Here is a 16610-nt window from a genome sequence, read left to right on the forward strand (position 1 = left end):
TTATGTGCATTTTACTACAATTTTTTAAAAATATAACTATTTACAAAGGGACAGTCATTTTTCCTCCCCCTCCTCCTGCTGGCAGGTTTGTGTGTATGACTGGGAGACACTGGGAACCACCTACACTCTCCCGCAGAGAGTTTTTCATGGCATGTTAAAAATCTGCCTTTGAAGACACGCTAATTTCAGAATACACTTTATTCCTAAACTTCAGTTAAAAGTACTTATGCTAGGCTTTTACCTCACTTAATTAAAAACAAAAAGTCCATGTTTGATGTGTGTTGTGCTGTGTTTGAGGCCATCTTTCCTGGCCAGCCGCACTCTTCAAATAAGACCAAGCTGTGTTTCTTCAATATGAGTTCTAGACTGAAAAAGAAAAAAAGCCTTTGCAAATCCTTTTGACCAAGTGAAAGCTGACCCTTTTCGAAATGTTGAATGAAGACATCAGCCGAAGGGCAAGAGGGGTTGGGCAGGCGTGATTATCTCCTTCTGCAGATGCAGACACTGAGGTCCAGAGAGGCAGAGCAACTTGCCGTGAAGTGTGTGCATGGTAGAGCCAAGGCTGGGGTCCCCATGAGGGCTCCCTTCCTGCCCTCTGGCCTGCTGCGGCTCTGGATGCTGCGGGCAAGGATGGAGGAGACAGCACGTAAGCCAGGGGAGTGACCTAAGGGATGGCCCTTTAGCTTAGTGGATTAAAAGAGGCGAAAAGCATGAACCAATTGCTGGCCTTGCAGGCACTGGCTCTGTGTGGCCTGACTGTCTTACCCCAAGGTAAAAGCCAGAAAGGCCTGCAGGATTCCCAGGCACCCCTTCCCCAGGCCTGCTCCAGGCATTTGTCAGGGCTCCAGGCACTATTGGATTTAGCATCCAGTGAAATCGACATATTAAGAATTTAGAACAATAATGAAATTGGGCTTAGCAACGACCCCTGGAATAGGGGAGAGAGCATGGGCTGGAATGGCAGCAGCTCCCGAGGGGTCCTCCTCTCACCAGCTCTTGCTCCTCAGCGAATGGAAGCTTCCCAGGTCATCTGGCCAGCCCCAGCTCTGCAAGGGGTCTCACCAGCACTCTGGGACGGACCCAGAGGGAATAAGCAACCAGGACCACCCCTGACAGCCACTCGTTTCCCACCAGGGCTTGGGTCAGGAGACTAGGAGAGCTGGTCAAACCCTGAGAGATCACCTAACCCAGCCCAGGCATCAGAAGAATACAACTCTGTGGCTTACTATATGGGAGGTCTTGGGTAAGTTACTTAGTAGTACTCGTTTTCTCATTTGTGAAATAGAATTAACACTGGAACCTATCTCGAGGATTAAATAAGACAATTCATACAGAGGCTTAGAGCAAGACACAGAATGCAGTAAGGACTTGCTAAATGGTAACGACATGGTGGTTTTAAAATTAGAGCACCATTCCTGTTGTTATTCTTATTAGTTTATAGAGCAGGTGAGGCAGAGCCATGTCCAGAAGTTGGGTATCTGATTCCCACCTCCCTCCACCAGGCACCATCCCACATACTACTAGTCCCACCTGGCCAACTCCCAGTCATCCTACAGGATTCAGTAAACCACCCCCTCCTCCAGGAAGCCCTCCCTGGTGCCCTCCTTGCCCACCTGGTGGGTTAGGCGCCCCTCCTGGGGTCCACAGTCGTGCATTTCCTGCCTCATAGCACCCATCTCGAGTTACAGGTGCTCTTTTCTTACCTGAGAGCACAGCGGGGGGAGGAAGCATTCTGTCCTGATGACTGCAACAAGCATTCCAGCCATAGTCTTAGCGCTAGCTACACAGGAAGCCCTAGCCTGGGCTGCTGTGCAGGTACCTCCTCTCTTGGCACCCCCTCCCTGGAGAGGATCGCTGTTACTCCACTTTACAGATCAGGGGGCAAACCTGGCTTCTCGTCCTGGTTGTGCTGTGCACTGTCTGTGTCCTTGGGCAGGTGACTTAGCCTTTCTGAGCCTGTCTGTCCCTGCACCTGGGGTTGGCACTGCTGCTCCTCCTGGCCTCACACTCTGACTTCCTGCTCAAATTGTTGGTGTCCTCTAGAGGGCGGGGTTTGCTGTGGATTCACCTTGGGCCGTTTCAGGGCATCTGAGTCGGAAAAGCAGGAACTTTCTCCCTCACCCACCCTGAGCACTTGGCCTTCCTCATGCTCCCCTCCTCAGAGGTGGGAGACAGTTCCAAAGGACTTTCACTGACCTCCCCCTCTGCTTTGAAGAGCAGACCACTTGTTTTAGGGATGCTGCCACCTGGTGGCCACAGGCCAACAAGACACGGGGAGAGGGTAGCTGCACCCGCTTAGTGCGTTGGCAGCAGGCCCCTCTCTCTGCTGACTGTACTGCTAGCAGCCAGCTGGAGCGCGTGTTTGGAGAAGGCGGGCGGCTAGACTCCAGAGAGCACTATTCATGAGGCACGAGAGCATCATTCATGAGGCATGAGAGCATCGTGGGTAAGCCCGAGAGTCCCACAGATTGGGTCCAAGTCCTGGTTCTGACCCTTCCCAGACCTGTGACCTTGGCGTAGCTGACCAGTCACTGTAAGTCTCAGTTTCCTCATGTGCAAAATGGATAGCCTTCTCCTCCTGTCTTAGGGTCACATCCCCCAATAATAACCTGGAGATTCTTCCTAGAACATCTTTTTTTAAAACTCATTATTGTTAAAAACTGAATTTATATTAAACTAATGCAAATTATGTATACGACTCCAAAATTATGTTTGTTTTAAGCAAAACCCAGGGCCTTCTGAGAACCTGGAGTTTGCGCAGGCTGCTGGTCGGCTCTGCCAGCCCCTCCCCAGATGTCCCTCCACCGCGTTCTACTGTTAAGGATTCTGCCAAGAGCAGTTCTCATTCATCAACCTCTCACCACGTTCTTGGTGAGAACATGGCACTTAGCACATACCTTATTTAGCCTTCACACGACAACAAATTACTCTTATTTTACAAAGAGGAAGTCATATTCAGAGAGGCTGAGCAACTTGTCAAGGTCACACAGTTGCTACAAGAAGGAGTCAAGACTCCAACTCGACTCCCCGGCACCAGAGTCCTCGCCTGCCCACCACTGGAGAAAGCCCCGGGAACCACTGTTCTGTCCCTGAGTTCTCCAAGGAGCACATGACGGGGGACATTTTCTCACTGATACACACTCCCCAGGGACCCGGTACCAACCGGAGGAGGCCATCCTAGCCAAAGGGGTCAAGCAGAGCAAAACCAGCACCCCAATTCCCCCTGCCCTCACCATCTCCTCAAGGACTGACGGCCCAGGACTTCTTGCTGGCCTTCGGGAAATGCGCCCTGGGCAGGACTTCTTGCAGGATGAATTCTCCGGCTGTTTCAGTTCTGTCTCATGCTGGGAACTGCTCGGAACCGAGTTACACAGGGCTGTGAACACAGCTCTTCTGCCCGTCCACTCTCTCCTGCCAGGGCTAGGAGCACAGACATAGCCCTCCTCTCACTGAGACATGATTGCAGGGGGCAGTGGGAAGGAGGAGTCCCCTCCCAATGGAGGAAAACTAAGGCCCAGAGAGGCATAGGTCTCACCCAAGGTCACGCACCTGGGGGAAGCAAAACCCCTTTCCGGGCTTCTGCCTATGGCTCGCTGTCCTTCTCTTCTGGAGGGTAAGCATACCTGGGTGTCAGGACTGGAAGGCAGTATATGTGGGGAGCCTGAAGGAGGAAGCCTTTTTCTGTGGTTCAGAGACATGCAATTGGCTAGGTAGTCTGGGCTAGGGAGACTGATGGGCAGAGAGGAAAGGCTCTGGGACCTGGCCAGCCACCTTTGGTTACCCTGTAGCAGGCCTGCAACAAGGTCTAAGAGGCCTGGCCGAACCTCTCCCCTGCTCTAACTCTATATCTGAGAACAGGGAAGCCCTGTTAGCAGTTAGGAACTTGTCAAGACTAGCTAAAACCAGTCAAAACCAAGATGGCTGTCTAAATGACCTCCACAAGATGTCAAAGCTCATTATAACATAATCTCCATGCTAAATAACATACCTACCAGCTCCATGACAGTTGACAATCACATGAATACAGCTGGAAGAGATCATAAACGAACAAAAAGAGGGTGAAACCCTGATCTGGAGAAAGTTGCTGCCCCTTTCCCTGGAAAATCCCTGAATATTCCCCCTGCCTATTTACCTAAACATCCCCTTCATTTCTACTGCCCTGTTTAGACCACTTCTCAGCCTCTAAGGGAGAAGTTAACTTGAGAGCTGTGCTCCAGCTTCTCCATTCTCTGGCCATAGAATAAAAGGGTGCCCTCCTAATGCCAACTTTTGGTCTAGTAATCAGCTTTGCTACAGAGAACGGGAAAAGAACTTGGCTTGGGGTCCTCAAAAAGGAAACTTTTGCCCTTGGTAACACTTGCACTCTGCAGGCTCAGCCCCACGTGCATTTGCAGCCCTGGAAGCACCTCAGAGTGACCATTTGGGCTTCCAGTTATCCATTGGTCATTTAGGGAGATGGAGCTCTCTGTACTGAGAGGGGGCATGTTGTCGGCAAGAGCCCTGGGGTCTAGCCTTGCTGCCCGACATGCACATGGCCTCCCTTTTTCACAAGCCAATCAGTATGCCGGAAATGCTGCTATTAGAACCACTGCGTACAGGAAGAATGCCACGTAAGGATGGAGGCGGAGATCTATAAGCCAAGGATGGCCAAAGATTGCCAACACACCACCAGAAGCCAGGTGACCTGGAGGTTCTCTCTCACAGCCCTCAGAAGGAACCAACCTTATTGGAATGATCTTGAACTTCCAGCCTCCAGGACTGTGAGACAATAAATTTCTGTTGTTTAAGCCACCCATTTGTGGTACTTCGTTATGGCAACTCTAGGAAACCAATACACCGGTCAATACCTCTCTACAGAGACAATTCAATATTCTGACCTCTGTTACCACAGGCTAGTTTTGCCTGTTCTTGGGTTTCGTAGAAATGGAATCATACAGTTAATGTCATTTGTGCCTGGTTTCTTTGGTTCTACATATGTTTTGAGATTCATCTATGTCATCGTATGCATCATTACTTCATTACTTCATTCTCCTTTCTATTGCTGTGTAGTGTTTCATTGTCTACATGTTATACAATTTCTTTATTCATTTTGCTGTTAATAAACATTTGTGTCATTCCCAGTTTTTGGTTAATGCTTGGTTCCCTCCAGGGGCAGATACAGTTGCCATCCTTGGAGGGGGGCTGGCTCCCTAGAGGAGCATCAGTGGTGGTGTTACATTGGCTGGGACAGTCAGGGACAGGTAACTATTTTCAGAGTTCTCTGTTTTTCCTCCCTAGTTACTAAGCAACCAACTAGAGTTTAAATGCTCAAAATAGAGGAAGCAGGCTAGGAGCCTGGAATAAATAATCAGAGGGGTTTAAATTCAATTATCCCATGGGGGGTGTGGTCAGCTGAGACCTCTGGGACCAGAAGGGTCACCCATGAGGAGTGAGTAAGCTGTGGACCGGGGAACCATGAGGCAGTGCGAGGAGGCAACTGCTGGCTGACTGGGGTGGCCTGGCCTGCACCACTCACCTGTATACCCGCCGCGAGTCCCCAGGATAGGGTTTGATGGAGAAAAGAGAACAGATTATGCTGCTAGCTCATGCTGGGTCTTGGGCCAGGCACTGTCCCTCTTAGGGCCTCGGTTGGCCCCTGTATATGGCACACGTCTGTTGCCAGTCTGGCAGATGAGTGGGTGCAATGGAGGCAATATCAACACGCTGGTGAGCTATGAGGAGTCGTACAAGCTGAAGAATTAGCACCATTGTAACAGCGGGCCACTTCCAGGACAGCCAGAGCCCATAGTGCTGAGCAAGCCTCCATCTTGATATCTTCCAGACTGCCCTCAGAAGCCAGCAGAGGCCAGGAGGGGTGGACATGGGAGGTGGCTTTCTTGCTGCCCTCTGGCAGAAGAGGCCACCTTGTGAGAGTGGCTGTTTTCTCCCTTCCCCTGAGGCCTTGCCCTTTCCTGACACACTCAGAGGACTGCCGCGTTGCCCACGGCTCCCTCGGCTGCTGCCAGGCCAGCAGTGATGTTCTCTTCACAGCGTCCCACACGCAGTGGTTCCCCCAGCTGACCCTCTGTCCAAAAAAAAGCTCCCTTTTCTAATAGGCCTGGAGCGCTTTGCCCCCTCCTGACCAGCTGATACTCTGGACACAGCGCTTAGGGTCCCTAGGGATGGGGCCATAGAGATTGGCTGAGCTGAGACCTGGGAGGGAACCCGCCACCTATCAGGGGACCCTTTCCAGCAGGGGTCCCAGGCTGGGGTTTCTCAACCTCTCGGCTGTGGGGTTGCACTTCTGCAATAGAAAATTACACTTCCACTTTCTTTCCTCAAGGAAGAAACAAAAAAAAGCAACAAAACTGATGAGCATTCTGACACATCACAGCCTTGACTGCCGTTCCCGGATGCACCCCAGCCCAGACCCACTTCCTCCTGAGGACTCAGCAGCAGCGCCAGAGCCAGGTGTGTCCCTGGCAGTAAGGTAAGTGGAGATCAGAGGGACTCGAATCCACAGCGAGGTGAGGAGGCCTGGTGGTGCTGGGAGCAGAGCCCCTCTGGCTTCCCACCAGGCACACACTCCAGTGTCTTCCTCCTGTTTACCGAGAGGTGCATTGGCAGGGCTGGGTTTCTGCTTCTCCAGAACATCTGGGGCCCTGGAGATACTAGACATGTCTGCTGTGGTGGGGGTTTCTGTCAGCTCTGAGTGCTCAGTGGAGCAAAGAGTAGGGTCACACGAGCAGTGGCAAACTCTTCCTGGGGGTTTGAGGTTGGTTCCTAGGAGTGAGCTCTGAGTTTCTAGCCAGACCTGAGGACTTAGATGCCCAACCCAGATGTCCTGGGCTCAGCTTATAACACACACCTCAGAAAGACGCTTTCTGCAGGTTGGGGCCAGAGGGGAATGTGGATGGAGCAGGGCTTGTGCGTGTGTGCGTGTGTGTGTGTGTATGTGTGCGTGCGTGCGTGCATTAGGGGATGTCCTGAGAAGCCCAGAACTTACCACAGACTGAGAAGTCCTCATTGTTAGCCAGCTTCGTCCAAAAGACAGGAGGGACAGGAGATCTGAGGGCTCAGAGGGACACCGAGCTTGTGACAGGCTCCCTGTCCCACAGCTTTTAAGGTCCAGAGTCCAACTCGAGGTCTATCTAAACGTGTTTTCTTGTGATTTTCGTGTGTGTGAGCTTCTCCTTATTTAGCCATTTGGCTTCTCCTTATTTAGCCATTTGGCAAATGTACCACCCTTGCCATTTCCCCCCAGGCATTTGTTGTGGACAGGCCCTATCTACACAGGACAGAGGGACACAGAGCAATATGGCCGCTCAGACCACACCCTGCCCCTGGGAGGCCTCGGGGAGAACGGAGGAGAGGAGCTCAGGGACAACAGGACAAGGCCCCACAGAACACTGTAACGCCAAGATGGGGCAGTTGGCCAGGTGCCCAAGGGGGAGTCTCTCAGTTGTGGGGGTCCAAGGGCAGAGAGAGGAAAAGAGTTTCATAAAAGAGGTCACATTTGCACCAGGTCTTTAAAAGAAGAATAATGTCTGGATACAGAGTTTGGGATGGAAGATGCATTCTTAGTAGAAAAAAAGAGTGTAGGCAAAAGTCTGGTACCAAAAAAGTGTATGATCGGTTGTTCCAATGCACTCAGCCCTGTTGAAGGTGAGGACAGGTCCTGGGCCACATGGAGTTGATGGCTGTGGTGGAGTTTGCGTTCCTCAGAATCACGCAGGAACAAAGCTGACTGTTGTAAGCAGCATTGCCACATGTGCAATGGGGTTCTGAAGGACAACTTACTGGAGATGACGTTGCTGGGACAAATAATGCGTGCGTTTCACATAGAGGCAGACACTGCTGGTTGCCCTCCACGAGCCCAATCAGTTCTCCTCAGGCTCTGTCTTCTGCCCCAGACGGTGAGGATGGGGATGCTCGCAGCAGTCAGGCCCATAAGCACTTGGCTTCCCCCGGGAAGCACTTTGGAATGTGGTGGCTGTTTTTGTTCTTCCTTCAGGCCTCCAGGCAGCCTTTCTGATCTCCTGGCTTCCCTCTTCTCTGTCTGTCTCTGCCTCCCTGCCCCCACCGCCCCAGCTAGGGGCTCTGGAAAGCAAGAGCTTGTTCCCCTCTCACATCTGCTTAACCTCTGCAGCTGGTCGGAGAAGGTCTCAGCAAGGGTTCATTGTGCAGCTGTCAAATACAAGAATGATGTGTCTTGTCTGTCTGTCCTTCCCTTTCCATGAAGCTGAGCCGAATTGTCCCCAAATGACAGTAGGTCACCAAAACCCCACTCTGCAAGCTGGAATGCCTTATAATTTTCACAGATAAGGACAGACATACCTATATTACAGAAAAGAAAACAAATTCAGAGAGGGCGGCAGCGTACCCCACTCACAGGGAATGGGAGAGATGAAGCAGGGGCTAAAAGCGATGGGCCTTGGCTCCATCCTGACTCGACCGGACCGGAAGATCAGTATCTACGGCCAGCACTTGGCTCTGTTTGGCTGGAGGTGGTCTGCGGTCCCTGAGGTGTCTGGGCTCAGGGAGCCAGAGGCGTGTTGGGCTCCAACCACACTTATGTGTCTGTGTTGCATCCTCCTCAGGCTCCCGTCCATGGAGAGACCCCTCACAGTCCTGCAGGTGAGCCTGCACCACCCAACGAAGGCCCCAGCCGTCTTCGCCACTGTCCCATCTTCGCTGCAGCATGACACAAGCCCACTGCTGGTGGGGCGGAGTCCAGACTCCCACCTCCAGCTGCAGCTCCCCCGCCTCTCCCGCCAACACCTGTCCCTGGAGCCCTACCGGAAGAAGGGCAGTGCTGGGCTGGCCTTCAGCCTCAAGGCTCTGAGTCGCAGGGGCTACGTGTGGGTCAATGGGTTGACGCTAAGATTCCTGGAACAGGTTCCTTTGAGTGCCGTCAACGAGGTTGCCTTCTCGGGTGTCCAGATGGTGATCCACGTGGAGCTAGGCACCTCCCTGGAAGCCTTTGCCTGCTGCTTCTTTGTTAGCCCCTCACCTCTGATTTACAGGCCCCAGGCCAAGGAGTCTGACGAATGGGAAGACATCCCCCAGGCGCTGCCTGCCCCAAGTTCAGAGAAGCAGGATCCAAGTTACCTGGGCTCTCTCCACCACCCTTCCCAGACTGGGGACAGCCCTCCCCAGCCAAGCGCTGGAGGAGGAACAGAAATACAGCTCCAGGGGGAGCCTGCAGACAGTTTGCTCTGCTAGCCCCGCTGCTGCCGCCTGGGATGAAACGAGACTTGAAATATTCGAGCAACATCATGCAATGTTGACAAGTGAGGCCTGCCTGGCTAATAATGAGCCAATTCTGCAAACATGAACAGCTTGGGGGTGGGGGAGCGCCCTCCACGTTTCCAGCTCTGCAAGGTAAAGGGGAACTTCATATACTTTTAGAGGGCCTGAGGGGCTCTGGGAGCCCCTCTCAGTGTTTCCCCACATTTCCCCGTCTTGTCTGACTAGGAGTTACTTTATGTTGCTAATTTTGTGTGCTGCTTAAGAGTGGGAGTTTGAGGTTGCACCAGGAATGCATGGACACATGTAACAATTACATTTGTGGTAGCTGGAAGTTACCTTCGGCTTTCAAATACCCACAGGCACTTGGGGCTTAGGGAAGCCTGTGTTTAATAAACTGAAGTATTTCATTAAGCTGGCATACCCAATAGGATTCTCTGATCCCCATATGGGCTGCATGCATGCCACATTGTCACACAGAGGTAGGGGCGGGAAATACAGAAGAGGTGTAAGAGGAAATTGAAAAGGTGGGGGCTCACATTTCTAGAAAGGATGCAAGCAGAGCTCAGGGCTCCCTGGGCATGGGGAGCTGCGTGCTGGGCCTGTCTGGAAATTCATTGTCACCGTCGCCCTCCTCATCCTCATGCTCTGCCACTCTCTGTCATTCCTGAATCAAAGTTTTAGCTGACCAGAGGGCTAATTCTATGGGTGGCTTCCCATAAATTAGGCTCTTTCAGGACTAATTCTATAAGAGAGTGGTCTTGGGAGGTGGTGTTAGAGTTCAGCCCAGCAGCTATTTCACTCAAGGTGGGTCATATACCAGTCGGGTGTGGTGGCCTGTCCACATAAGGGGCTAGTAGGGGGCCAGGCAGGCCAAGGGTGGGATAGTTCTCTCAGTGCACGGAGTTGCAGAGCAGAAGCGGCCGCTCTCCATGCCATCCTGGGGCAGTGGGGCTTGGAAGTGTGGTTTAGAGACAAAGTTTACCTGTGTAGTGAAGGGAGGGCCCTACAAACCCAGGTGGTCGCCATCATCCTCGGCCCTGGTCTAAGGTATGCGAGACCCTGAGGCCCTGGTGCCATCCACTGCCTGGCTCGCATCCCGAGGTCTGTGACTACCTCCAAACAGGCTTTCAACACTGTCTACTTCCTACCCAAGAAGAAGAGCCCTTTTGCATCCAGGGCATGTCACAGGCAGCTCAAGTGGACTGCCAGGCCCTGAGCATCTTCTCTGTGGGGAAGAGAGCGGTGGGCAGGACCCAGGCCTGCCCTAGCTTGGGAAGCTTCCCATTCAGTAGGGGATGAGGCAAGTCCACTCAGATCACAGCCAGGGCTGCGAGGAGGGGTGCTGGCCAATGCTGTGAATAGCTTCTAGGGCCCCCAAAACAGTCCTTCACATAGTCATTCAACAAACTTTTGTGCAGCACCCACTTTGCACCAGATGCCATGCAAAGTCCCAAGAGCCCACAATGAACAAGGTTGACAAAGTCCCTGCCCTCGGGGAACTTAAAGGAACTCAGGAAAGACATGAATTCGAGAGCTGGTCACCACTGTGATCGGTGCTACAGACATCGTGTTTCCTCTCTCTTCAAGCCAAGGCTAACATGAGCTCCCCTGTTAAGTGGCTGTGTCTGATGGGTGCTCTGCACTGTTAGGCGCTGTGTGTGTTGTCCCGTTGGATCCTCACAACACCCACATAGACAATGGCATTGAATACATTGAACAGATGAGGAAACTGAGACTCAGAAAGAGTAAATATCATGCCCAACATCATGCCACTCGCCAGCTGTGTGATCTGGGGCGAGTGACTTGGCCGGCTTTTGTCTCCATATCTGCTTCTGTAGATGGGTAAGATAATAGTACCTATCTGCTCCAGCTCTCATGAGGGTCTTAGGAAATGCGCACATATGAAGTGCTCAGTGCACTCAGTAAGAGTTACCTACTATCATGAGACCCGAAAAGGGAACCTAGTAGGTTCAGACCCAAGGGCTCACTTTGGACATGGTTATGGAGCTAGAAAAGGTTGGAAGACTGGCAAACTGGCTGCAGGGCCCAAGGGCTTACCCGTGCTCTGTGATTGCCTAATGATGGATTTTGTCTTAGCATGGGCCTGGTGAGCAGTAAGGAGGGGGTTTTATCTTGTTCCTTGCACCAGAAGGCCCACTATTCAGGGTCTGTAGAATGCGAGACACACTTTTAGGGCTGGCAAACAGAAGAAATCATGTGTAGTGTGGTCTGATGATGCCCAGTGTTTGGAACTTCCTTCATGTTTTCCACACAGACGCTAAATGAAACAATGATCTTCACAGACCAAAGTGTTCCCTGAACTATGCCTTAGGGAGCGGCAGCCTACCTACAGAACCGAGAAGCCATGGACGGGAGATTACAGCTGAGCATCAAAGGCCGAGACGAGGACGCTGGCTGGTGGCATCCCAGAGTCTCCAGCACACAGGTCCCCTTTCCACTGGGGAATGATCGCCTTGAACAAGGGTTCTTCCCCTCCAGGAAGGAGCACCCCCAGCCCAACTTGGGGTCCGTGAAAGGGAGCAGTCTGCCTCCTCCAGGGGGTGTCTGAGACTTGGGGTGAAGGGTCTGCGAGGCCCTCCAGGACTCAGGACGAACTGCGCAGCAGGCCGAAGGATGGCAGGCCAGTGACAGGGTAGGAGGGAGCCGAGACACATCTAGCCTGTCGTGTTGGACTCTGTCGGTTAACGGACATCTCAGAGAAACTCGCTGCTTGTCTTGCACCAAGTTTAATGACGGCAAAGCTCCCTGCATGCTCAACCCCATTTTTCTTTTCTTTTTTTAAGAATAGTTTTATTATTTTTTAAATATAGTTGCAGTCGGTATGCACTATTATACTAGTTCGAAGGGTATAATAGAGTGACTCGACGTTTACATACTCTACCATGTGATCGCCACACTAAGTCTAATGTCACCGTGCAAACTTATCACAATATTCTCGACTATATTCTCCTTCACCTTTTTCACCCATGAGATTCTGTTTTTCATCAGAAGAAAGCCATTTAAATCATCAGATCTCCGATAGCCACCTCGCTTCCTCCTAGCAGCTGGAATTATCGGTTTGGCTTCAGGGCCCCGGTCTACGCGCCTGATGCCACCTTCTTTCGCCTGCTGAGACAGCCTGAGCAGGTCAGCGGGTCCCTCCCAAGAATGTCCTCTGCATTCTCTCGGCTCCCGTACACTGGGCGACACGTGCACACCACGGCGGCGGCAAGCCGCGGCTCCGCAGTCACACCGCTGTCTGGGCTAGAATTCTTGTCCCATCACGTACAAGTGCTGCGATTGTAGACGAGCGACTGAGGCTCCCTGTGCCTCAGTTTCCTCTTCTGAAAAGTGGAACATAAAACAGCACTGTGAAGATAAAATGAGGCACCGCATGTAGAGCGCCCAGTGAGCGCTCGGTCTGATTAGCTGTCGTCATCCAACTTAGTGGATGAATCGAAGGCACTTGGACGCAGCGCGTGTGCGCGCGCGCACACACACGCACGCGCACGCACACACACGCGCGCACACATCTGCTAAAGAGCTGCATCAATTACATTCAGGCATACCCCAGAGTACTACAGCTCTCTGAACCGACGTCTGGAAATTTAGAAACCATCCCCCGTGCCCTATGAGGCATTTAAACCCTTACAGTCTTATGTTCTTCTAAGAACAAGAGTTTTCCCAACCTGTCTGGAAGTGAGACGCCACATCCCCTCCAGCCCATGTCAAGGAGACACGACGGGCATGAAGCAGCACCATGAGGACGTGATGGTGGATGCGTCGGATGGTGGCATCCTAGCACAGGCCAGGCCTTGGCTGAGCACAGGCGGCCCCACGCGGACTCTGGGACACTGTAACCACAGTGTTCATGTCTGTCTCTGGCGAGACCTCAAGCTCCATGCAGACGGGACCACAGATTGTTCACTGTTGTGTTCCCAGTGGCCATCACAGAGGACAAACAGACAAGTGGTTAGAGAAGCGGTCATCTTGGCTGTGCTACGGGACAGATGAGGGCAGGGCCAAGGGCCCCAGCGGTAGGACAAGAAGCAGGCCAGCCAGCTGGGCAAGAAGGCCATGGGGCAATGGGCAGATGAAGATCTTGTGGGTGGAGGTGAACATCTCTCACCTGCACTGGGCCTTGGTGGGGGCAGCCCAGACCCTCTGGCTGGAGCTGAATAAGGTGGGTGCTTCTGCCTATTTCTTGAGTCTCTGCAGCCCTAACTCCATCAGAACTTTGAGTGTTTAGAATTTTGTATGACTGCTGAGGAAGGTTGAGAGATTTGACAGGCCCCATGCCACTAAGGGCGAGCTCTCAGCCAACACTTCCTGCCCCAAACAGAGGTGCATAGGGTACAGGTACTCCCCCCGCTCCCCACCCTTCAGAAAACCAAGGAAAGGCTTCAAGCAGGAGCAGCCATCCTGGCTGGACTGAACCTTGGCCTGAAGCCCACCAAGTCTCCACAGGATCTGGTGTGATCCCTTTCCCCAACCCCTTACCTCCACCCCAATGAAATGGAGGCCAGCCCATGTAGACTCTCTCCCACAGACACATACCAGCAACATCCACCCTATAACGACACCTCGCCCACCCCATCTCTTTAAGAGATTCCCTGTGGCTATAAGAAGCTAAGATGTCACCCTGTTGGAGGCATCTACATTTTCACAGAAAAGATTGGAGAGGGCACCGCTGGCCCAGAAGGAGTTTCCTTGCAAAAGAGTAGCACTGATAGTTGCGCAATAGGCCAATAAAAGAAACACTTCCCCTTTCCCTCAAATGCATGGTCACTTCATATATGTGTAAAGCAAGATATACACAGTCAAGAGACTGGCTCAAGGTCCCCCTGTGGCTGACTAAGCAGTAGAGCTGAAATAGGAACTGAGACCCAAGTATTTCTACAACAGCCCTCTGAGTGGTTAGGCTGCCATCAGCAAAGATATGTATAGAAGCAAGTAAGTCCCAAGCAGTGTGGACGATTCATCACCGCCTACAAGACCTCTCCACTCCCACTCTGGGCTTTGTGCTGGGAGGCTGCCCCTTCCGCTGTATCTGCTGTGTGCACTTGGTCCTCAAGCTCTGCTGCGTCCTCTTCTTGCATGGCATCTGGTGGTACTGAGCTGGTTCCCGAAGCATCACTGAATAGGACCATTTAGATCCTCCATCTTCTCTTCACTGCGACAGCTCACTACCTGCATTCCTGTACTCCAGTCACTCTCCGCCTGCCAGGCTTTGGGGTGAGCAGTAAACAAACCCAGCTCCTCCGCCTTTAAGAGGAGATGCAGCAGTTAACGAACTCTGTTCTCATTGTAGGACTTACCTTGAACGTGAACTCGCAGGCGGATTAAAGTGAAATAAAACCTACCATTTGAGTTACATTCTCAGCTGATTGGAAACATGCATCACCTCCCCATGACCGGGCTGTGAGAAGGAAAGTTATTATCTTTCTTCAGAGTTTGTAAACTCTTTATGGCTGAGGCAGCTTTAATCCCGCTGAGGGAAAAAATGATCAGGGAATAAATTGCTCTCATTTACCTTTGTTTTCCAATCACATGCTCCAGTGGGAACAAAGCATCCTAAGTGAGGGGATGTGGGAAAGCCAGGTGATCCCTGACAGAAGAGTTTAATTATTTTCTTCTTCGGGCATGTGAGTTGAAAGGGCTTCCCAGTGCCATTTGGCATGGGGCTTCTTCCACAAAAGTCTGCACTCCCGCACGAGGCCAGGACTCCGGAGCTCGTAAGGTTCTCTGCCTTTTATTTTCCCCCAGGGAAACGTGACCTCCATTTCCCCACAACACCAACTTCTTGAGAAGCATGTGCAGCCATGGTGCCCAGCTCCAGGCATTTGGAAAAGCCAGTTAGGACTCTGAGAAAGGGCATATTTGAATCGAAATCAAATCACAGTCCAAGAAGGAGGGAGAGATGGTGGGGTCTGGCTTTCTGGAGGCTCTTTCTTTCCTCCTCTGGTATTTCTCTGCTCCTCTCTGTGTTTCCTAACATGGAACTTACATGGAGCAGTTACTGAGCAAAGCCCGTTCTAACTGCTGGAAGGAGCCCCAGCTGAGAGATGTCTTAAAGATGCAGAGGCAGGGGTAGGGGTGAGAATCTCCAGAAGACAGAGACTAGGGTCTTTGCAGGGGGAGCTCAGCCCAGCAGCTGGCCCCAGGATTTCCATAATTGCTTTTCCGAGAGCTCCAAGGCCTGATAACACTCTTCCACTCACCTACCTGCAGCTCGCTGCAGATGGACTAAGAAAATGGACATTATTAAGTCATCTTGCTTAGGGAAGGTAGGTGGGAGGAGTGTGTCAGTCAGGATCCAGACAGGAAAAAAAAAGCCACTCTAGATATTTCAAAAACCGAATTCAGGGAATTGGTTACACAAGTGATGGAGCCACTGAGAAGTCACACAGGCAAGGGAATTTGGAGATCAGTAAGAGCAGGAAGTTGCTATGGCTGCTCGGCTGTTCGTTCTCACCCCTGGGCAGCAGGGGCAACTGAGAGGTAGTGTGACCAGAGCCAGAGAGGACGCTGCTGTCCAGCACAGAGCTAGAACTACTGTGGTGATCTCCCTGCCCCTCCTCCCCTAAAAGCCAGGCAGAGGCTCTCCACGGGGGAGATGAAGCCAGGGAGGAAATGCGGCTGTTGCCAGAGGTTTTCCTCACAGCCAAGAGAAAGAGCGAAGTACTCTGGCTTCTCCCTTTTCCCACCCCCAGTGGCTCCCATTGGCCGAAACCAGCCAGAAGGCAGCTGAGAAGCAGTCTAGAGGCAATGCAGTGTGCGGGTTGACGCCCCTGCAGTCCAGAGCAGAGGTCGACTTCCAGGGTCCACATCCCCACTCCCTTCCCCTACCGACTCCGAAATGGCCCTCACCTCCTGAGCTGCTCTTCCTCACGTATTAATGGGGACACTTGGCGTTTACCTCTGTGAAGTCCGAAACCCATCAACTGTAAAACGATTTGGTGCTCACACCTTGGAAATGCTCGGGAAATGCCAGCCCTTCACTTTAACCACCACCTGTTCCCAAAATTCTTCCCTCCAGGACACTTCCCTGACTTTTTCCACGAAGGAGCCAACACTCTCCCGGCTTCAAGCTAGTGTTGGGACTCAAAGGGTTTTTTGGGGGGCAGCCATCCGTGGGGACAAAAGGCATTTCCTCAACTGGGAATATGGGTACTTGCTGTGTGCCCTGTACCGTGCCAGAACCTGTCACCAGCAGACCCCCTGCATGGCAGAAACTGGCTTGGACGTATTTGGATATGTCCATCGTGGACATAGATGGAGCAGCCAGTAGGTCGCCTGTCAGGGTCTGTTGACTGAATGACAAGAGAGTGAGATGGGAGAAAGAATTTTTGTGAGGTGATAACAGACCTTTAGGGATG

The 16610-nt window shown here is 52.1% G+C and overlaps 1 protein-coding gene across 1 annotated transcript; it reads left to right on the forward strand.

Moving 5' to 3' along the window:
• Positions 1-6366: 6366 nt before the first annotated feature.
• On the forward strand, positions 6367-14584 carry TIFAB (TIFA inhibitor). The gene is made up of 2 exons (XM_016137698.2): positions 6367-6469; positions 8580-14584. The coding sequence occupies exons 1-2, from the start codon at positions 6393-6395 to the stop codon at positions 9202-9204; spliced, it is 702 nt and encodes a 233-aa protein (XP_015993184.1). The 5' UTR covers positions 6367-6392; the 3' UTR covers positions 9205-14584.
• The last annotated feature ends 2026 nt before the right edge of the window (positions 14585-16610 follow it).

Source organism: Rousettus aegyptiacus, unplaced genomic scaffold (assembly GCF_014176215.1).
Source record: "Rousettus aegyptiacus isolate mRouAeg1 unplaced genomic scaffold, mRouAeg1.p scaffold_m13_p_7, whole genome shotgun sequence".
NCBI lineage: Eukaryota > Metazoa > Chordata > Mammalia > Chiroptera > Pteropodidae > Rousettus > Rousettus aegyptiacus.

Bases quoted from the DNA above. Each gene is read 5' to 3' on its own strand.
- TIFAB (XM_016137698.2), top strand. From the start codon at position 6,393: ATGCACCCCAGCCCAGACCCACTTCCTCCTGAGGACTCAGCAGCAGCG. The intron at 6,470-8,579 runs GTAAGTGGAGAT...CATCCTCCTCAG, and splicing joins GGTGTGTCCCTGGCAGTAAG to GCTCCCGTCCATGGAGAGAC.